Below are 22,045 nucleotides of genomic sequence, written 5' to 3'. Positions count from 1 at the left end.
TTTCTCTCTCTCTCTCCCTCTCTCTCTCTCTCTTTCTCCTCTCATCCTCAGATAAATGCACACCCTGTCCTATCTCTCACTCACATCTCTATTACAAGGCCTGAATATTTCCTGAGCACGGCACCAAGGGATTTGGCTGGAGAAAACAGACTTTCTGACATGACAGGACATGTCTCTGGGATAATGTTTTTCTCTCTGCCGCCCCCCCTCACCCTCCATCGTCTTTTCCCATCGCAGAAGGCCTCCGTCTGTACTAGTTCCATTGCCTCTGAGGTGGCCATTGTTCATTGTTGGAGAGACGGGGGGCACATCATGGTCAGTCCGATTTTCCACACTGTCTGTCTTCAGGTTTTGATCATTCCGAAAAAGGAGTCATGTGATCACGGCGCGGGAGGACAAATTAAAGAGTAGGAGTGAAATGCCTTGTGCAATGCTCATAATTAGATGGAAAAGGGCCCCCAAGAAGTCACTTCGAAAATATCGCCCAACAATAGGTAATCGGCCCTGAGCCCTTTTACATACTGGGGAAGAGAGGTGGGGGATTTACTGATTAGCACAGATCCTTTTCCCCTGTGATCATCATATCTGCTAATGGCAAACTCTCCCCTTGCATTCCTGGCCTGCCCCAAAACAGGGAGGCAGCCAATTTAAAGCAAACATTGCGGAGGATCCACAGTGGAGATGTCATGGTTTTGTCATGGTTTGTCATGGTTTATTGAGCTCGGCGGTAAGTACATTTGGGTTGGCACATCCTGAAAAGCAATTTGTCGAGGCAGGGCGGAGTGTCAAGCCCTCTCATCACACGTGCACACACTTGTACCTGCGGATTTGTTTGGTATACGCACGCTCTCGCCGCGCACGCAGACACAAATCAAGAAATGCCCTCAGAAACCAGGGGGTTTTACCTGATCGATGAGACAGTGAGATAATTACCAATACGCACCTTACTGTAGTGTATACACTTCTTACACACTCGGAAAAATGAGCCCTGACATTCCACAGGGATTTTGCCACAAGCCTCTTTGAACCTCTGAAATAAAGCTCTGTTTGCTATAAAAATAATCCTTTGCCCTTGGCTGTTACACATCACACAACCACAGAGGAATTTCTGAGAGGCCACTGTCAACACAGTTGATGATGGACAATGGCACCTGATTGGTGTGCCAAGGTGTGCTGGTGAGAACGATTTCCAGCCTGGACACAAGGCTGATTGACTGACCTGAGGTGCTATTGATTCCATCAAATGCAACGGCAAGAGAGTTTGGTAATGCACATGAATGGTTTCAGCTTCCTTGTGTGTCTATTCTGATTACAGTGTAATGAACCTCAGTACTTGATTTAAGAGTCATGTCGAAGAGTCATGTAGAAGAAAAATACCAACGCCCCACCACCATCACCACCCATTTTCCTGTTTGAATACTTCACTCTGTTTCTATGTGCTTTAGAGCAATGTTGAAGGATTATCTATCTGACAGGGCGCCTATTATCTGTTGCCAAAACTTAACATTTGGGTGTATGTTGGAATAATTGAGAATGAAACCTAAACAATTGCACCCAGGTCAATGTTTTGTCACTGTCTCTGTTCTTGCCCCAGGACAAGGAGAAATTCATCAAAGAGGGAATTGTAGTGTATGTGCTTCCCCAGACACACAGAACGCCGAGAAGCAGCGTGAAACACACATGGCACAGCTCTATCTGAGCAAACTGAAGCTACAAGTCCAATGATACAAACAGTTGTCTGTTACACACAGACACAGACACAGACACAGACAGAGAGAGAGAGAGAGAGACAGATACACAGTACACAGACACATAGACACACATACACACACACACACACACACACACACACACACAGAGAGAGAGAGAGAGAGAGAGAGAGAGAGAGAGAGAGAGAGATACACACACACACACACACACACACACACACACACACACACACACACACACACACACACACACACACACACACACACACACAAACATGTCCTAACTTTACAAAATACCCTGACATGTCAGTAGAGCAAGGTTATTCAGTCAGAGATGGACAGCAGTAGTTGTGGCGAGCTTGTTGAGATGAGCGGCCCTGCCTGCGATGGCGGAGGGAGAAGACACCTCAGCCATGCCATGTCAGTCCGCAAGAATGCCGATCTGTCACTCGCGCGGCTAACTACCGTTTTTCCCCTCTTTCATTTGTCTCTTTCTCCTTCCACCAGGGGCTTTGAAGTGAGTCGCAACAGGAGCCCTGACTGTAGCAAATTACCCCGCAGACTGAAACATTTTTGACATAAGTCCTGAGAGGCTGGCGAGCCGCTTTTCCTGGCCGGCCCTGGCGGCCACGTTTCATCTGGGCCCCGTGGCGGGAGGCGGCGATGACAGAAGAACGGCTGGACACGCTGGACAGGCAGCAGTGACGGACGTGGCAGGCCCCCGGGAGCCGGGCCACTGCAGACGTATCAGCACCAGGCCGGCCGCGCCGGGGCAGGGTTTCGCCCCGTGCGGAGAGACGGGAGCGCCCGCCAGCACCGCCCTCCTCCACGGCCGGCCGGCCAGACCAGCGTGGGCAGATGATGTGGACGCTCTGCTGTCACTGCTGCAGGATGGCAATGTGTTGATGGCCACTGGAGTCTAGAGTTGTTACTCACAATTATAAATACAGGTTTTAGAATATAGTGCTGCACTTAATGCTTAAAAGTGAGCGTTATAATAATCAGGCACAACTGATGAGGCACATTTTTCCCATTTTACTGATCAACAATGTCATTTGAGGCATAGAGAAGGACAGAATTGGAACTGCTTATGTGAGACCACTCCATTTGTCAGAAATGGGCAGCATTAGGATTTCTTGAGTTGTTTTGCACACGTACGCCCCATTCTAGTGGAGCCAGAGGGACTGCTCATAATGTTGGGATCAAAGAACAATTAGGCACAATGTTGACAATAATAACTGCTATTATGAGAACAACAATCACACTGTTCTCAGTTCTAGGATTGACCAATCTACAAATCTTTCTATTAAATATACATATCCGTCCCTGGTCCCAGCCAGTCAAAACAAAAGTCCCTCTACAATAGCAATGGCAATGAAGTATTGTTCTATGTGTCTCTGATTTGATACACTGATACCATGGAGACATTGTTGTTTCAATCGCTCATTCAGCTTTCCAAATAGCTGCTAAATATATCAATATAATGAAAGACAACATTCAACTCAACTTATTGCCGTATTTCAGCAGTTTTGCGTTCTCCCACGAAATAACTCAAGTGGAATAGGTTATTGACAACATAATTGTACCCCATCCATTGTAACAAAGGCAGGAAATGGATAAAAAAGGGGGACTCCGTCAAACAAATGTATGTAGATTGGTGTGTTCTAAAATCCTCCAAGTCTTCAAAGGTTTTCTGCCCCACAGTTGGTGAGTCACTACCTGGTGTCTGGGAGCCGGGTTTGAGCGGCCCCGTTGACTGACCTACCCCCCCTTCCCCTGGGTGGCCTGTGACCCAGTTTGCCTGGAGCGGCGCTGGGTTATGACTCCTCTCTCTTGAGTGCTTGTAATCCTTAGGATGCACTTCAGCCCACTCTGGGTGGGTGGGTGGGAATGCTTTGCTGCTCCGTAAAAGAAAAAAAAAAAGAAAGAAAAGAAAATCAGGAAGAACTTAACAAGTCAAAGGTCATCGGCGAGCCTAAGTTGCTGCTGATAAAAATAGTTCTGAGCTTTGTGAAGGTTTGCTAAAAATACCCGAGAAATGTCTCATTTCATTGAACATGAAGTTTGATGTGTGCAAGCCAGTGCTATGATGTGGATTACTTTCTAATTCTTTGAATACAATAATAATCACTGGCATTATTCACTGTGATATTTACAGTGTGATAAAAGCCTACGACAACAGTACCCATTTAGGCTGATGCCTCTGAAGGTCACACAGAGGAATCTAGAAACTGCAAACTGAAGGCTACGCAGACAGATGCAGAGTGAAGCCGCTGGCACTGCGAGAAATGGAAAAATGTATACAATAAATAAATGTGCAAGTCGCTACCTGAGAAACACTGTCACAGCTGTGCACAGTGTATACTTTGAGCAAATGGTCTTTGGCTTGGAACAGGGGTTTCCCAAGCGAGCGCCAGCTATGGAATCCATGCAGGAACAGGCTCAAGATCAGCGCCAGTGCAAAAGAAAAAGGAAAAAGAACAGACTGGCAAGCGGCCCAGTCTGAACTGCATTCACTGTGTTTTAATCACACATTTTTTATTGGGTCTCTTGTTGCAGCTATTTGCAAGGATATGTTAGTTTGTAATCCCACAGATAACCTAACAAATGTGATTTGTGATTGTCAACAGGTTTGTACAATATTGTTATAGTATAAGATATTGAGCAGAAACAACAACCCTTATTTCAGGTTATGCCAACTGATGATATATATTGATGATTGGATCATTTGACATCAGTTAAAAGCCCTCAGTAGCAGCTGCAGGGCACCTGTCCTTTGGCCAACAGATGTTTCCTTGAGTCATACTACAAGGCCTCCTCCACACATCACATTTGAGCTCTGGCTGCTGCTGTACCATTTGACTGATTTTCCCTGAGCCACCTCCATTGTTTTGGGGATTTGTGGGGTTAAAAAAGAGGGTCTTCCATTTGAACTTGAAACAGCACCTCCAGGCAAGGGCACATCAAGATAGAGGACTTAAAACACACACAGAGTCACACAGTCACAGTCACAGTCACAGTCACACGCACACGCACACGCACACGCACACGCACACGCACACGCACACACACACACACACACACACACACACACACACACACACCCTCTAAAAGCTTCTTCAGTCTTGAAAAGCAAAGGGAGTGCTCAGAGAACCCCCACCGGCAAGCAGCCATCACCTTCATCTCGCCTGCGGTGTTTATGATACACATCTCTTGAAAGAACCAGGGGAAAGATCAATGGCACATGCAGGATGACTATGCAGAGCCAATGTGCAGGGTGGGTGAGGTGTGTGTGTGTGTGTGTGTGTGTGTCTGTGTGTGTGTGTGTGTGTGTGTGTGAGTGTGTGTGTGTGTGTGTGTGAGTGTGTGTGTGTGTGAGTGTGTGTGTGTGTGTGTGTGTGTGTGTGTGTGTGTGTGAGTGTGTGTGTGTGTGTGTGTGTGTGTGTGTGAGTGTGTGTGAGTGTGTGTGAGAGAGAGGGGGGGATGGATGTAGAGGTGCCCTGTGGGAACTCTAGTTTGGAGGGGCCACACTCTAAGCGCCTCTACCTCTCACTCAGTGGATGGACCTCGGACATCATCCGTGTGTGTACTGCTCACAGACTCAGTGCTTCCCCTACACGCGTCAGATTCATCATCATGACTCTGGTTTTTGATATAACAGCTTTCGGAGGAGGAGGCTTGGCTGGGCTGGATTTGGGGGTGGGAGGTGGGGGGGTCTGAGTGAGGGCTGGCAGTTGGGTGGGCATGTGCAGCCAGGGTCTCTCCCTTTGAAAATGTATAAGCCAGCTGTCTATGTGATCCTCTCCTCTTTGATGTTGCAATATTACATAGAGAAGAAAAGAGAGAGAAAAAACGAATCCTTTTTTCCATACGCTTATGTCAGCTGGAATAATGGCTGTTTTGACATCTGCAGTCTATGTTTACAATATGATACAGACACCAGTGGATGGGCTGCAGCATGGAACAGAGGGACTTTAATCTGCTGCATTATTCACATGTCATGTCTATGGAGGAAAATTCAGGTTGACAAGGGGAAATTCTCTTTCAGTTGAAATATTACACCTGAACACTCTTTAGTGTGAAAAATGTGTTTAACATCTTTTTAAAGTCTCATTTAGGAGTTCACCCATAGCTTGAGTTATCAATAGCACCAGAGAGGAGCATCTCTGTTGAACCATTGCGTGACAGAGGGGATGTGTGACAGGCAGACTCTTCAACCTTTCGCTGTTCTCTTTTTTGTTAGATTTGTGAGCCAAGGCTAAAACACGTCAATCCCCCTCCCCTCCAGACACAGACACACACACACACACACACACACACACACAGAGACACTCCTCCACCACCCATAAAGACAAGCATCTCCATGTGCTATCCCGAGTTTGATGAGTGGACCACCTAGCAACAGCCTCCACACAGGAATAGAGGACAAGTGATATGGGCCCATCTCTTCAAACAGATGAAACTCTTCATAGAGCTAGGGGGCCTGGTGGCACTTTGTCTGGCCAATCTAGATCTCCCCGATCGCCCGGCCTGATAAATGACATGAAAGGCCCTTGTCGTCGGCTTTTGTGTGTTCTATTCTTTTTTCGGCCCCGAGATATCGCATATGGACGGTGCTACTGAGTACAGAGCTGGCAGATATGGTGAGGACAGAACGAAATCAGCAAATAAAGGAAGTAATCAGCTGGAATATCCAGTACGCAGGAGGATCAGACACACAGAGCACTATGACGATAATACCAGCTGATTCCAACACCTTGTTCAAATCTGCCCTTGCCTTCAATTAAAGTCAGTGATATTATGAACTCCATAGAACATGCATACAGGCATCCCTGGGGGCTTTTTGCGAATGCTTTAAGGTTTCCATTGTGATTTTTGCATTCAGACAGATCTTATAATATGGCTGATAATTTGTGAATCTGTGCAGCGTTTTGCTTGATAAAAACGTGAGCTGGAAGCTGCAGGCCTTACCCGAGGCATCTGAAGCACACACACTGCTCAGCTCTGTATTAATACCTTCTAGTGTTACCCCTTTTATACATCCCTATCTCGCCTTACAGAAGTAGGCTAATCTTATGTTATCAGGCCTAAGATAGCAGTGGACATCAATGTCAGACTGAAAAGGCTATTTCCTCTAACCTTGCATGCTACCTATCCGTGCAGAGGCCAATATTGGAGCTGTCATCTCCCTCGAGGGTGCCCCAATGAAGGAAGCTTTTGTTCAGCTTGTAAGTTAGACATTGTTGTTCCGTTCTCAGGTGCACAAACCATGGAGGATAATGGAACACAATATGTGCTCCTTACCATGGCATGGTTGGTACCTGTTGACAGAGTCTTTTCCAGGTTGACATTTAGTTGTGTGCACTTTCCACATGACTTCTCCTCTTTTACCAGTGTTTCAAATGCCAGTAACATGCTACAAGAAACACAAGTGTTAGTATTCTGTGTTTGTACTTGGAAGTGTATTTGAAGGACAATCCATTTGTTTCCAACAACCAAAGTCTATTAAGCTCCAGATAGTGCTTGAGGAACTAAAAGAATTTTCCCTCCTGCAGGAACCCAGCTCTTCTCCTCCAGAGTGTAAACAGCAACAGAAAGATGGGAAATGTGCGGTGCTAAAGCATTTAAAAGTGACAACATAAACCACTGCTTTCAGTGCCTTAGGGCAGCAGATTGTGTCGACTGTTGTGATTGGTCACCATAGGTGAAGTGCATCTCAGAGCTCTCACACCTCTTTCGACTCTGAGTAATGCTTTTGTTCCCCTCTGACACGGGGAATGCGTGCTTAAGCATCTCTATTGGCCTGGGAGAACTCCGCTAAGGAACTAATGTGCTCTGAAATCTACTTTGATCTGTTCAGGCAGTCAGCTTCAACATTTTGAAGGGCAGCCACAGATCTTGTTACCCCTCCAGTCCAGAAGCAGTAGAAAGTGGTCGGCGTTATGGCAAATGTTTGTTTGATCTCTGACACAAGACAAGTTCAGAATTTATCCAGATTATTCAGAATTTGATATTATTGCTGTTAATTGAAAAAAGCCCTTGGGATTATACTCTCTGAAACCCTTTTTAAACATGCCATACAAACAAAACTGACTTTGTGGTGCGTCTACTCAAGTACATATTGTGAATTCACACTGTGTAAAATCAACTCTCCAATTAAGAAAATTGCAGCAATGGGCCTGTATCTTGTTTGCCAGAGCCTGGAATGTAATGTTTTGTGGGAGAGAGCAATGTCTCTTTCTGACTTCGCTTGCATCCAGAAACCTGTCAGCTTAAGCAAATTCAGGCTGGCAAAATGTCAAAGCAGCCTTTGGAGTGCCAAACCTTTGGTGTGACTCTCCGGTGTTAATCTCACTTTGAATCCAATTTTAGAAATATGAATACATTTCTTTCTTCTTTTTCCAAATAAGGACTCCTCTGTCCGTCAGGTTTATGAGAAAAGTTTATTGCTGGTGACAGCAGTGGGACGGCCCGGTGGCTGACAGAAGTGTTGAGATGGCTGTCAGATTGGAGTGGATGCAATAAAACAAGCAGCAAGCACCTGCATCGACCGTGTGGGATATCAGAGTTCCACAATCGCCCGCTCTCACTCACTCTCCCAGCCAGTAACACTGAAACGATACCTTGGCTGTTTTAAAAACATCCAACAGGTGAGACAACTGTGCCGTACCTTGAAAAGAAATAGTCTGTAAGAATATACACACCTTTATGTCTCTTGAATGGGATTTCTCGGTTTTATTTGAAATATTAAGCGGATCTATTGGACTGGTCTCAATGTGATACCTGTGTTAGCTGTACATCTTTGCATTTTCTGTAAGTAATTCAGAGTTGTGGTATGTGTAAAGAGCAGCAAATGTGGAATTAAATCGGTTAGCTTCAGTGTTTAATAAACAAGGCTGGTGGCTTTTAGAAGCCATTGTCTTTGTGAGGTGGTACAGATTTATACATTCCTATACCTACAAACTGCCTTTGATCAATCATTTTATCTGAACTTTGCCTATATAGGAGAAGGTTTTAAAAGATTAACTGTAACATAACCATGCTAATGGCTTTTGATTCACAATCTCTATTCAGGAGGAGAGCATGTCATTATAATAGCCATCTATTACCACTGACGGCCACTCCAGGCCTATGTCTGTGGGAACTCCTTTAAAACCTGCAGTCTGGCGATTATCTTCATGATAATTATAGCTGCCGTCAGATGGTCTCAAATGTAAAACCCAATACAAGTGACCTGCACAATTAAGTAGCACAAAAATGTTTATACCCGAGAGACCTTTGGAATGACACAGGCCACATGTCTCTGGGAGAGTTAGTGTGGCCCTGCGTTTAGCACCTTGCTGAGATGGCCACTGTCAATAGTGAGCATATTGACCTGAGTAAGGTGAGTCATCTCTTTCTAAAGCATTTTGAATGAGTGTCATTCAGCTGGACAATTTGAGAGGTAGAGGATGAAAGGGTGGATCTTTCAGGGTCTCTGGACAAGATGACAACCACAAACATAGTCGGGATTCAAACGCTCCCCCTGTAAGGCTATACCTTTGTGGTTCTGTTCGTGGCAGATAAAAACGCAAAAATAGTGAAAAAGTTTAGGGGAAAATAACTCACCTCAAAGTGTTAAGAGTAATGTAACACAGATGAATGGAGTTGAAAGAGAGTGAAAGACAGACAGCCAACAAAGACAACAGCAAAGAGTAGTAAGTACTTTTCAAAGACATATGAACATCAAAAAGTCCCTTCAGATAAATTACGTAATACATAAATGAAGCTTATTTAAATTCTCTTATATGTGTTTATTGGACTATTTCAATATGAACAAATGGCACAGCAACAATTTTGATGAAGAAATACACGAAAATGATGACCCCTCCTGTTCTGTGAGAATGAGAGGTACAAAGGCCATGAACCTTTACACTTCTTCCTTTGCACAGTGGCCAACCTTAATATCATTTATTCACTTTTTTTCTAAAAATCCAATAAATACAGAGAGTTTAAACATGTTTCTAAAATGAAAAAAGTGTCCTGATCCTGGTCCCCATCTAATGCTCTTTAGCGTGCTCTTCTCAGTGTCAGCTAAAGCCTGTATCTTATCAGCTTGAGTAGCATCTTGTTGTGGTAGCTTGGGTTCCCTTTGATATCGGAGAGCATGGAGGCTTCGGCAAAATAAAGGCCCTCTTTGTGCTCTTTTGATTAACTTCTGTACTGGTGCAGTTTGATAAGGTGAGAGAAAGCAGAGAGAATTTCAGCCTATTTACTGCTGAGGCTTTTCATAGTGTCTAACGGAGGATTGCAATTAAATAAGCATAACCAAACCATACATGGTTTACACATGCTAGACATGAGGATATCCTGTTTTGCTCTTTTGGAAGGATGGTACTGTCTCCATGCATTAGTTTTGTATGGTGAGAAATACTGAATAGTCCAAATGACTTTAAAGGAGGAGATGGTAGTTGAAGCCCACAGTACTATGTGTAGTAAAGATACCTAATGTCCTAAGGCTGTTTCATTCCTTCAGATTAATCAGAAAGGAAAATAAACAGACTTAAACTTGATGATGGCATATCACAAATCTGGATACCTTTGATCCAGTCTGTGTGAGGCAAACAGACATATGTCACAGATCTAACATCTTTCATCTCAACACGCACTTTGAACTCCTATAACCAGGACTCATCTTGAAATCCAGGGGATATTCTGGAGATGGACCGTATTGGTGTATCAAGCACTTTCAAAATGCACACAGTCCTAATGGCCACAAAGGTCCTCTTTATTGTCACCAATGACTAATGAAAATCCACTGTAAAATCTCCATCTCCATGTCATATATCTCCACAGAAGCCACTGTAGGTGACATTTCGTAATGACTCAGAAAGCAGAGAGGACTCTGCCAGCCAAGGGGATTTCCTTCCTTCCCTCTGATGTGCCTAAAATTACTATGAAGGTAGCTGAGTGGTGAGATGTGTTTGAAGTCCCCTGCTCTTCAGCTATTGTTTACACTTGTGCAGGCCAGGGCACTCATAAAAGAACATGTTGGCCATCGCAGTAAGTCACACCACCCTTAATCTTTTCGGCTCATTCAGGTTTTTTTCCAAGTAGATGCAGACATGCAAGCTGACATAAGAGGCAGGAGTTACAGGAACACATACGTCTGGTTTGGAACTTGGCCACTCACAGAATTGTTTTCTAAGATTACAGTATCAACAGCAAATAATATAATTCTGAAATGTTTGCAATGAAATGACACATTTATATTACATAATACATTACATGTATAAGAGCTTGTGCATAGTTGCACGTTTGTAGAGTGTATAGTGTAGGAGAAATAGGCTTTTAACACATATTTATAATAGGCATGCACTTCGCCAGAGCATGGAGTTTCATAGGGATTACATTACATTGTTATATGTTGGAGGCAAACCTTCACAGGAACTACTGGCTAATTGCAGTGTATTACAGTTGGAAAGGAAACATGAAAGCAACATACACAACATTCTCTATGTATTATCTTTCAATTTCCATCTTTTTACTACCATAACAAAGGTCTCCATCAAATTATAATTGTAATGTACTGTTATGTGTTACTCATAGCACAGGTAAGTGATTGTCATTGGTCCTATAGTCACTTTTTCCGTAACTTCTTGCGTGTGGAGACTTGCTGTGTGATTTGTGATTTACAACACATCTTGATGTTTGAACTTTAATTGTAGACTTCCACATCAGTTGGTAAACTCCAAAGACCTGAACTGATCTTGTAAAAAATCACCAGAGGCAATCAGATAGTCCTGAATATGCATAGGAATTCACCTGACACTACGAAGCCTCTCTGTCACATCCATACCATGCTATAATTCTGATGATTACATTTAGCATTATATTGGAACTTCTATTTTCTCATTGCATTAATTTTTGTATAAAGGGAATGATACAGATGTAGTTGCACACAGAATTTCTTTGGTTATTTATAACTTCAAAGAAAGCTCTTACACAGAGCATTTTTCCCTTCGGAATTCTTAATGATTTCTGCAGGCAAAAGACATTTTGATCAATACAGTGCTGAAACAGTTTTAGAGGAATCCTTTGTACCATTACGAGAGCATTGATTCAGACCCACTAGAGAGAGAATGCTGCAGTCTTCTCTTAATCAGCACTGTCGGGCCCCCTCCCAAACCTCACTGCTTTACTCTAATGTACTTGGGCATTTCATCCCTTTCTCCATTCCTCTCAGTGCATGACAAACGTAGTATCTTTTGTGCGTTTGGTTTAAAAAGTCTTGTTGAGCCACTGAACCACATCACGGTCAGAGAATATGAGCTTTCAACCAGAGATGGCCTTAGCTGATAACATGGTTTCTTCAGGCCTCTGTGCCAATGTCATCTTAGCCACTGTTCCCCGTGACACATCAACCAAATGAACAGTCTTCATCACTGAAGGTTGTGCCAAACATACCCCATCAATCCCCTTTCTTTCAAAGTCACTGGGAACGTTTGCCCCAGCAGTGGAAGCCAAAACAATGAGTGAGTAGGCATATAAAGCATTTTTCTACATGACCCTGAGCATGATGGGAACATATTTGTTCAACTGCTTGATTAGCTTCGGACTGCTGGCTCATTTTAGTGCAAACTTAACACATGCAGTGCAAAACCCTGTCAACACAACTGTGCACTATACAATAAATTATTTTGGTTAGAAAAATTCAAGAAGATCTGAAGGACTCATGAGGGTTAGATATTTTAAAAAGCCTCACATGTTCTTGGTTTACTTCATTTTGACTGCACATATGGTGTGATGTTTCTCATCAGCATTAACTTAGATACAGATGCTGTTGCTGTAGACGTCATGAAGATATGTTTAATTTCAGCAGAGCGAGTCATCCAGGTTAAGCTCCAAAGCAATATCATTCATTCTAAAACGATTAAATGGTTCCAATTCCTCAATTCTTCATGTAGCCTGCCCACTCTGAAGTCTGACTTTTCAATAAAACATCTAGCAATACCATGTCAGCTGTCACAAGAATTGATGTTATGGCAAGGTCAGAAAAAATTCCAGGCAGCTAGCCATCCCAACACACATGGACATGATAAGTTTTTCATAGAAGTTGTGGATGTGTTGCTGTTGACCTATTTGAATGTAAACCAAATACTGTATGAAATTCCTGCCTTTGGTGCCCAGTGTTTGCTCTAAGCTCTAGATCACCATTTACTTTGAGGCCTATCATTAGAGGTGCTCAGGATAATCTTTTGGCTTCCCTCCACCTCTGACTGTAGACGGCAGAATGTGGAGGACAGAATACAGACATACATGCTTGGCAACACTAAAAAAAAAACGATCAAGGTCCAAGTTTAATTAGGTGACTAATACTAATGTCATGTCTGCTGAAAGAACTTCTCCGATGCCTAATTGTTTTTTTTTATGCATCTGGCGTAGTGTACGACTGGTTTCACGAGGGCTGGATTATAGCCAGAACATGCCATTGCCTCTGCCACTGTGTGCAAAGTGTGTGTACCAAGTTCAAGCATATGTATATGTGCAGTGGAAGTGCAAGGTTACATGGCGAGCGCTTCGCACCTATCAGTTTTCCTGTGACTCGGAGGCTGTCTCTCCCTAAACCCTCTTTTCTCCCTCTCTTCCTTTGTTTTGTTATTTTACCTGTCGTACCAGGTGTGAAGGGGTGAGGCCATGGAAAAACATTCAGCTCTGTAAGCTTGTCATGAAAGAATCCATTGATTGACCCACACATCTTGGTGCACAATGACAAATGGGTACGTAATTTTCCGCCTGACTTGGGAGCAACAAAGCACATTTCCACTTTCACTTGCAAGCAGGCGAGCTTTCAGTGCACCCTCACTTTGCCCCCTTCTGCAACAACGTTGAGGAGACATTTCTAGGTTACATTTATTATTTTTGTAGTTCTGTTGTGCTTTGATCAAGTATATCTTTGTGCATTGCAGCTCTAGTGGTCAGTGGACATAGCATAATGACTCGTATCAATTCACCCATTGAACTAAACGTAGTCACAGAATATTTGTGCTGTATTTGCTGATGCTATTGAGGCTATTAGTGCCTTTCCACATGTCTCCTGCAACTTACTGGTGTGTGATCTTTTTGAAAGTTTTTAGTGATTTAGTCCAAGTTGCATTTATTCCTTATGCAGGCCATGCTTGCCATGTCTTTTAAGACAGGAATATACTTAGAGGATTTGGGATCCTTGAGCCAATGATTCTTACATATCACTACTCGAATATTCCGTTGACCTTAAATTAGTTTTGTTGACGCTATATACAGTATTGACCAGTGATGCTGAAAACAAAGGTGGGGTATTCACTGCTGATGAGTTTTCTTTGTACATTTTAAGCAGCAGTTTTCAGATTAGTAGACAACATCACCTGAGCTGGAATGGTCATCAAAAGGTAGTCACTCTGAAATGAAATGAGTCTATCAACAATTGTGGTGACCTCTTTTCAGTAATTACATTAGAACCACACAAAGAACAGGCTTCTATCCCGGATGTGAATGGTGCGACACATAATGATTTTTTCAGTCTGCGCTGTTATACTTTGTTTTTGCTGCTGATTGAATTACTTCCAAGCGCCTGAAGAATGTTTTAGGTGGAAACTATGGAAATTAACCAATTGACCTTCTCTGTGACCCCAGGGATACACAAACCCTGTGGGAAAACCAACTGTCAACTCATGCTAATGCAGGGAGTCGAGGAGATCTATGGAACCCAAACAAAATGCTCTTAGAGACCACATTAACCCCCACAGTTCACTTTTGTAATAGCATATTAATCCCAAATTACACAAATTGAAAAAGTGCTTTGGTACAGCCATGGTAATACTGATATTTGCTTTTGGACGTATGCATTAGGTATGGAGTCACTATACATCAATATATGAAAGGCATTCTACTCAACTGAGGAGCAAATCCGACATATAAAGCAGTATAAGTGAAACATCAAATTAAAAAGATGAACAGGATGTACAGAGTGAGTGATAGTCATTAGTTAAATAATGAACATACACATTAACAAATTTGACAGTCTAATCTGGCGTGGTCATTATCATTTTTTGCTAGTCCATTTCATATGCAGGTCTCTTTGTTGTGGAATGTGTAATGTAGCTGATGAATAGTCAGCGCAGATGAAAGGCTCTCCCAGTTCGCCCGGGTGGGTTGTCCGGCGCGGCGGGCCCAGGGAAGCGGTCATCTCCTACAGGGGCAGCCTGTCAGAGCACTGAGCGCTTAATTGATGCCTCATGCTTTTCAGGGGCAATTATGGCACCCAAATGTCAAGAACTAATTTGTGCCTTTGTAATGTGGACAGATGGGCCAGGGAAAGGACAAGGCTGGGAGCCGGCGGGAGAGGCCGACTGGGTTCCCAAGCAGATGTGGGGTGTCGTGGGGACGGAGAGCGCTGGGGGTGGAGGAGGAGGAGGCCGGGGTTCAGAGCCAGAGCCACACTGCTGGAGGGCATGCACACGCAGAGAGCTATGGTTCCTGAGTTGCAGTTTCACACCAAGACGCAGAGCTGGTTAAGCTCGATGTGTTTTTAACACAAGCAGGCGTAGATGATGTTAAAGCAATTCCCAGTTTTATGGTCAGGCCATCGAAAGTGGCCACACTTATCACCAGTCCATGAAGGTCCATAGCTTTGTATTTTGTGTAGAACTAAGTCAGAAAGACTGAAAGGCTGTTTTTAGAAAGCTGTTTTTAGAAAGAATTGAAAATCCAGTGTTGGATATCTAAACAAGATCATACATTGTCATCAAAAGATGATTGTTTTCTTGCATCTTTTGTTATGTGTAATTTTATGATTTTAGGCTGTGGTTACTTAGAGAAGTGCATTTTGGAAAATTTTGAGTGGTTTGTAGGTTGTTTTCACTAGAAAGAAACGGCATGTCTTCTAAATAGGTAGTACATTCCATCTCTGTAATCTATAATATTTAATGCTGTATTACATGATGTTCCCCATATACAATTGTAATGACTTGACAATGAGTTTATAATGAGTCAATATAATTCATAAACACTTCCCTGAAAATACTTTGATGGATATGACAGGTCAGTAAATCAGTTTTAATCAAGATTAAAAGCCATGCACAACACTGAGATGCAAGAAACTAGAGGCCACTTGCAGTCACTGGATAAAACATTTAAACCTTTTAAATGGTCTATACAAACATTCTCCAAATGTACTAAACCATCTATAGATTATCACATACTGGTGTATTAACTGTAATGCTCAACTTACAGACAACTGTCAACTAACCTTAACCAAAACCTGACTCTGACCCTAAACCTAACCGTTACGTCACACAAATCCTAACCCTGGCTTTAACTGTGGCGATCAGCTTACTGTACAGACATACTGTACAGACAACTGTATGTCTGCCTATTCTGAAATGTTCACTGCCAGTGTTCTCCAGTAGTCTACAGTATGGGAGAACCACGACCACTGAAACAAAAAGCCCCCTACTTTTCTGGTTTAGAACAATTCTGATGCTCTTTTGTAGCAGCTATTCTTCTAAAACTCCTGGGCTTTTCCATCTGCCTGCAGGGTTGACTTTTCACACCCTGACATTTTGCAGCTGTGTGCTGACAGAGCACTGGGTTACATGGAGACATTTCTAAATCATATCAATATCAAATGGCCAGACCACTATGATTATACATTACACCAATAATTCTCTGGCTCAGTAAGCTCAATAATATGATAGAGCATAGTAATTTACTGTTCTGTTTACAAAAAGCAGACCATAGAGCTCTAAACACACAGTTACACATGGGGGGGCATCACGACACCACCCTTGTGCAAACACAATCCTCTTAGAAGTGCCGCAGGATTTATAAATGCAGGTGACTCTCCACCTTGACCACAGTGTTCACTCGTCCAGCATCTAAAGATATAAATTATGGCCTTGTGTAATTGGGCTAGACACCCAGATCCCCACCTTCTTATGTGCGAAAGAGCTTTAGTTCCCTCATCCTCAGCAGCTGAAGCAAGGGGAGAAGAGCCTAGTGACTGCCAAAGCAACACCTGCAAGGTCTGACTGCACAGCAAACAGACATGGCAGATCAGAAACTCTGACACCTGCCCACAAGTTCAGGTCTTTCCCTCTCTCTTTCTGTCTTTCTCTCTCTCTCTCTCTCTCTCTTTCTCTGTGTGCCTCTCTCTCCCACTCCCTCTCTCAGTCTCAGACAATAACCCTTTCCAACACTGTGATAGGGTTTCTGTGAGAGGCCAGGTCTGAGGGGGTGATGAAAATAAGGGCGCATCCATTAAGTGCAACAGGCGGACTTCTGAGTGGGCATGCATGAGGGATTTAAATGCCGGCTGCAAAGTGCTCCGGACCACCTGCGAGACAAAGGCATCTGTTTCAGATCAGATCAGACGGGCCCAAAAATATAAGTCCAACAAATGCCAAGAGTACTTCTGGCATCAGGTATCACAATACGGGATTTCCAGCGGTGTCAAAAACATGACCTTCAAAACAGCAGTGCTTCTGTGTTTGATAGCAGATGTAAAGGTCAAATACTGTGACCCTCTGTTTATCAAATGTGCTGTAGAAGAATCTAAACCGTATCTATTTTTATTTTATTGAAATTTGTTTTAATAAGTCACAGGTAGGCTACATTCATGCCTTCTACATATTTAACTTACAGGCTTATACTTGTAAGCAATGTCATAGGTATTTGATGTAATATCTAAGTGTGTTTCTACTTACTTAGTAAAAAATAATTGTGACAACAGTAATATTGACATAAATAACTTCTTAATCTTGCTATTACTTCCCAGCTTGAAATCTTTGTTTCATTTATAAAATAGTTAATCTATTAGACAGGGCATTGATTTGTTTTACACCCTTTTTATTAATGTTTTTTTCTTCTTCTGGAAACTGTGGAGCATTACTTGTGTATTTACAATACTGTCATGTCCTCTTAGATTCCATCTGGTTCAGTGAATCCAGTCAACCACTGGGAACTCTAAAGACATTGTTACAATGTTAAATCACCATTAATGATCCAGAGCTACGGTATATCTAATTGTGTTACATGGGACAAGAATTAGGATTGGCCAAAGTCATGCAGGAAGATCTCTCTCAAAACGTTTTAACACTGAAACAGATTCAGGCCTCAGGGCTCATCATAAATATAAACATGTGGTGTGATTTCTACATCCATGAATAAGCCACATAATTGTTTTAGGCATTTCTGCTTTGGTGTGGAGTGTGTGTGTGTGTGTGTGTGTGAGAGGGGGCTAATGCTCCCTCATGTGTATGGAACATGAAAAGGTTCTGTTTGAGTCGTGTTTATTTAATAAAGGAAGCTAAAGCTTCTTGTGGTCTCCCAGCCCAAACCCAGTGAACACTGGCCGTTTGAAGGTGTTCATATGTAAGACAGGAAAGCCCCTCTGTGTCATATACAGTGAGATTTGGCAGCAGGTAAGCCCTGCTGTCAAAAAAAGCCCTGGACCGTCATCACACGGATGCTGAGATCACACACCATTGCGTTCACATGTCAACAATCAACAGGCTCACTTTCATCCATTGATGAAACTTTTTAAAGATACATTTGTTGCTAGAGCTTGCTCATTTAGCGTAACATTTCCTGGAAAAAAAACGAAAAAAGTTACCGATGAGGGTTTTCAAATCCCGCATGACTTCTTCCCAACTCTTTATCGGTTCGGGGTGACAATGCAGGTACTTTAAGATACACCCCCCCCACTCTTCACCCCCACTCCTCCTTCATCTCTGACTACAAGGCCCAGAATTAGAGAGGAGGGCTGCAATCTGAACTGCAGAGCCTCTTAACAGATGCAGAGAGTTGATGCGGCTCACATCCAGAAGAGAGAATCTATTGCAAGTGGCATGGATGTGACCTGAAGGAGCAATCCCCTCATCAGTCAACTCAGAGGAAGTCTCTGTGGTCGTAAAAAAGAACCAGAATTCAAAGGTTAAGTGCCTTCAGAAGAGCCTTGGTCACCTTTAGTTTAATCGGACAATAGTAGGGCCAGTATTTATCCAGAGCATAATTCTGAAACTGTCAACAAAGATTACTTAATCCTTATCGCTTTGACCCCACTTGTCACAGAAGTGCCAAGTCACTAGTCTTCACTAAAGGTCAGTTTTTATTTCACCCTGATCTTGTCATTGCAGCAGTGATACGTGAGAAGGTCCCTTGGAGGAGCCTTGAAGCTGATATGCACTGGACACACTGCCTTGGCATAACTGCCATTATAAGAAAAGGAAAACATTTGTCTAGTTGGTGAATTTGTATGCTAGCCAAATAGGCAAAACAAAACAAACCCAAAAATGCCTTTTTCAGTAAGAAGTGCGAGAAAAGCCTGTTGTCTCAGTAAAGTATTTTTAGCCTGGCGTAATGACCATCATTATTTCATGAGCCACTGGTCAAGGGGGGAAATGGGGTGAGGAAATGGTAAACCCAAAGGTCATGTGTGAGCTTAGAAGAGTTGCACACTGATAGAATATGGCACGGGTCAGTTATGCAATATACCAATAGTTAAACCAGGAAAAGTGTAAAATCGTAACTTTATAACTCATTGGTTTACATCATCATTAATTGTACTGGTTTCTAGACGCTACGTCTTCTATTCAAAGTTGTTTTGATGGTGTGATGGTCAAAGTTGTGGAGTTGGTGCATAGTTCTATTGTAGTAGTAGTACTGTGGAATGTGGTGACAGACAATTTGTATGAGAAGACAAATCCTTTTCAAATATGTTTAATTGCCCCACAGAATAAGCACTGTGTTGGATGCCATTTTTGGAGTGCCAGCAAGACAAATGGTGGAAATCATAGCAGCGAGAGATATTATTCAGATCAATAAAAAAAAAATCACAATGTGACTTACTCTAAACAATACAGTATTATAAGACCATGAGCAAAATATTTTCTTTGGTCAGATGAAAAGAATTGTTTGAGACACTATTTTGATACAATTCCTAATTGTTTGGTCTAACTGTGAAGTTATGTGTAAAAATATATATTCTTCAATAAATAAATATTTCAAATAAATACATGTACTGAAAAAATGCATAAATAAAGCACACTGACACAACAATTGACAACCCAGCCTCTATACTTCACATTAAGAAGTCTTCAAGAAGCAGGGTACCTTCACAGTCCTCTACACAACGTCTCTCCAGCCATGCATAGTGGCACTCAATCTTTACGTTACGTTTACGTTATCTTTACGTTATGTTGGACACCGTCCCCATGCTGGGCTTGCTTCTCTCTTACAGGAAGTTCTGCTAATGGGACGCCGGATGCCGGAGAGTCCTTCACTGCAGATCAGCGTCGGAATCCCAATCCCCACACCTCCAGCCTGTTCTCTGGCGCTGCTCTCCGAAGAGGGCGTAGGGTGGAGGGGGGGTTTTATCTAGCGAGACAAAAAGGCCCGAGTGGGCTCCCCAGCGTGCAGGCTGAGAGCCTCAGACAGGTAACCCCAGAGAGTGGCCCAGTGCATTCCAGCGGGAGGCCTCCGGCCATATTTCTTTCATGTTAGCTATCTTGGCCACTTTTGTGCCAGAGGCTTTCACTTCGAGCCCTTGTCTCCAAAGATGAAATGGGGCCAAGACCGATGCTGCACCTCATCAGTTACACTTTCAGTGGAACTCAGCTTTGTCCTACATGGTCCCTGTTAAGTACTGGCACTTTCTTAGGGTCCACTGACCTGGGCAGAAAGTGTGTGAACTTTTGGTGCCGCCTAGACTTTGTCCCATCTCGTGGTGTCCCATCCTTGTTCAGTGCCACAAAGTAGGCTGCCCCTTTCTCTCCATTGTGCCTGTATTCATTGGAGGCATATGTGTTGTACCAGTTCTCCTCAAAAGCTTCCTTGAAGATACACTCCTTTGTGAGTTTCTCCTAAGGAATGGAGGAAAATCGTTGAACATTGGGATCAGCCTATTTAAGAAGTACATACAGTAGATACAGTATATCAACACAATCAAACTTCAATTTGATACTAAATATAAAATACTAACATGCTAAATATAGACTACTTACAGAGCCATAAAGTTCTCCTTTGTTATTCATCCCGAGATAGAGTCCACTGTTAACTCCTTTGATGCTTATTAATCCAACTGCAAGGCTGATGAATTCCAAAATACCTGGAGAGGAACAAAAACAAGCAGCCTCTTCAGCTGAAATCTATACACATACCCATCTTTCCCAGTACAGAAGAATTTGTCTGCAGAGATAACTGAAGTATACACATGCCTTTCAGCCATAAACGTTTTAATAACTACAGTATTTTATTCATACTTAATGGATCTATGACGAATTTGTTCCTGTATGCATATGATAATCAAAGCACAACACATCAACAACAACACATCAGTAAGGTGCGGTACAGGACATACAAATGACATGAAAACATCTGAAACAGCAAATATAAGGGGCTTACCAAATCGACTGTGATCTTTTCTTGTACCCTGCACAGTGCCATCTGGGAGAATTTCAAGGTTAAATCCAGTTCTGCAGTACAACTGCCGCCTGCGATGAATTCCTTTTAAATGGATTAAATCCGCCGAGGTGCTGCGCGAGAGTCTCTCCGCGGGCATAGAGTGATCGTTCAAAGGACCAATGCTGTCTCCAATAGATGTTACGTGAAAGTGTGACCCGACATGACCAAAAGCATCTATTTGTAAAAGCGCTCCGACTTCTCCTATAGTTGCCATCACAAACAACCTACGCAGCAACATCAGGTGAAGTTTGGCGCGGATATACAGAGATTGTCTCTTGGAAGTTTACTGCATTATTTCAGCGATGTCCAGTAGCCTACTTGGCACTGGTTGTTTGGACCACGCGTACAGTGCAACTGACATTCACAATTGGTTAGGACAGGAGGTGCTCAAGAAAGCCTTTACCCTTCTCTGCTCCAAAATGTCATCTTATTTGGCGAATGCATGCTTGTAGTTAGTTGCTTGTCTGCGTTTCTTAATTCTTTCGTTTCCAGTATATTCTTGAGGATGTTAAAAATGATTCCCAGTATTAAAAACTTTATATACGTTTGTGAAATATAAATATATAAGCCGCTCCAAGACGTGCGTAATATTGGATATATCCCCAGTCTTCTCAGAGCACGATAACGCAAGTACCAGTGCTGCAGAATAATCACTGTGACTGCCTCGCACACCAAGTGCTTGAAACGTGAGGCAGGTGCATAATGCAAGCAGTGGCTTACTGGGGGCGGTCCCTTACATTTAAACCTTTCCTGTGTGAGATTTCCCTCAGAATCCATGACAGACAGACAGACAGACAAGAGAGAAAGAGAGAGAGAGAGAGGGAGAGAGAGAGAGAGAGAGTGTGTCTATGTGTGTG

At 42.9% G+C, this 22,045-nt stretch overlaps 1 protein-coding gene across 1 annotated transcript; it reads right to left on the bottom strand.

Moving 5' to 3' along the window:
* Nucleotides 1-19,435: 19,435 nt before the first annotated feature.
* fgf20b (fibroblast growth factor 20b) lies at nt 19,436-21,858 on the bottom strand. Its single transcript, XM_076293018.1, has 3 exons — nt 21,129-21,858; nt 20,729-20,832; nt 19,436-20,587 (listed from the first exon to the last, which is right to left on the bottom strand). Exons 1-3 carry the CDS (start codon nt 21,424-21,426, stop codon nt 20,339-20,341), a joined length of 651 nt encoding a protein of 216 aa, XP_076149133.1. The 5' UTR covers nt 21,427-21,858; the 3' UTR covers nt 19,436-20,338.
* Nucleotides 21,859-22,045: the final 187 nt, after the last annotated feature.

This window comes from Alosa pseudoharengus, unplaced genomic scaffold (genome assembly GCF_046254945.1).
Source record: "Alosa pseudoharengus isolate Yale_2024_CS ecotype anadromous, Long Island Sound unplaced genomic scaffold, YU_APseudo_1.1 YU_APseudo_1.1_scf_19, whole genome shotgun sequence".
NCBI classification, from domain to species: domain Eukaryota; kingdom Metazoa; phylum Chordata; class Actinopteri; order Clupeiformes; family Clupeidae; genus Alosa; species Alosa pseudoharengus.
The sequence above is the reverse complement of the archived record's forward strand: the minus strand, read 5'-3'. Positions and strand labels throughout refer to the sequence as shown.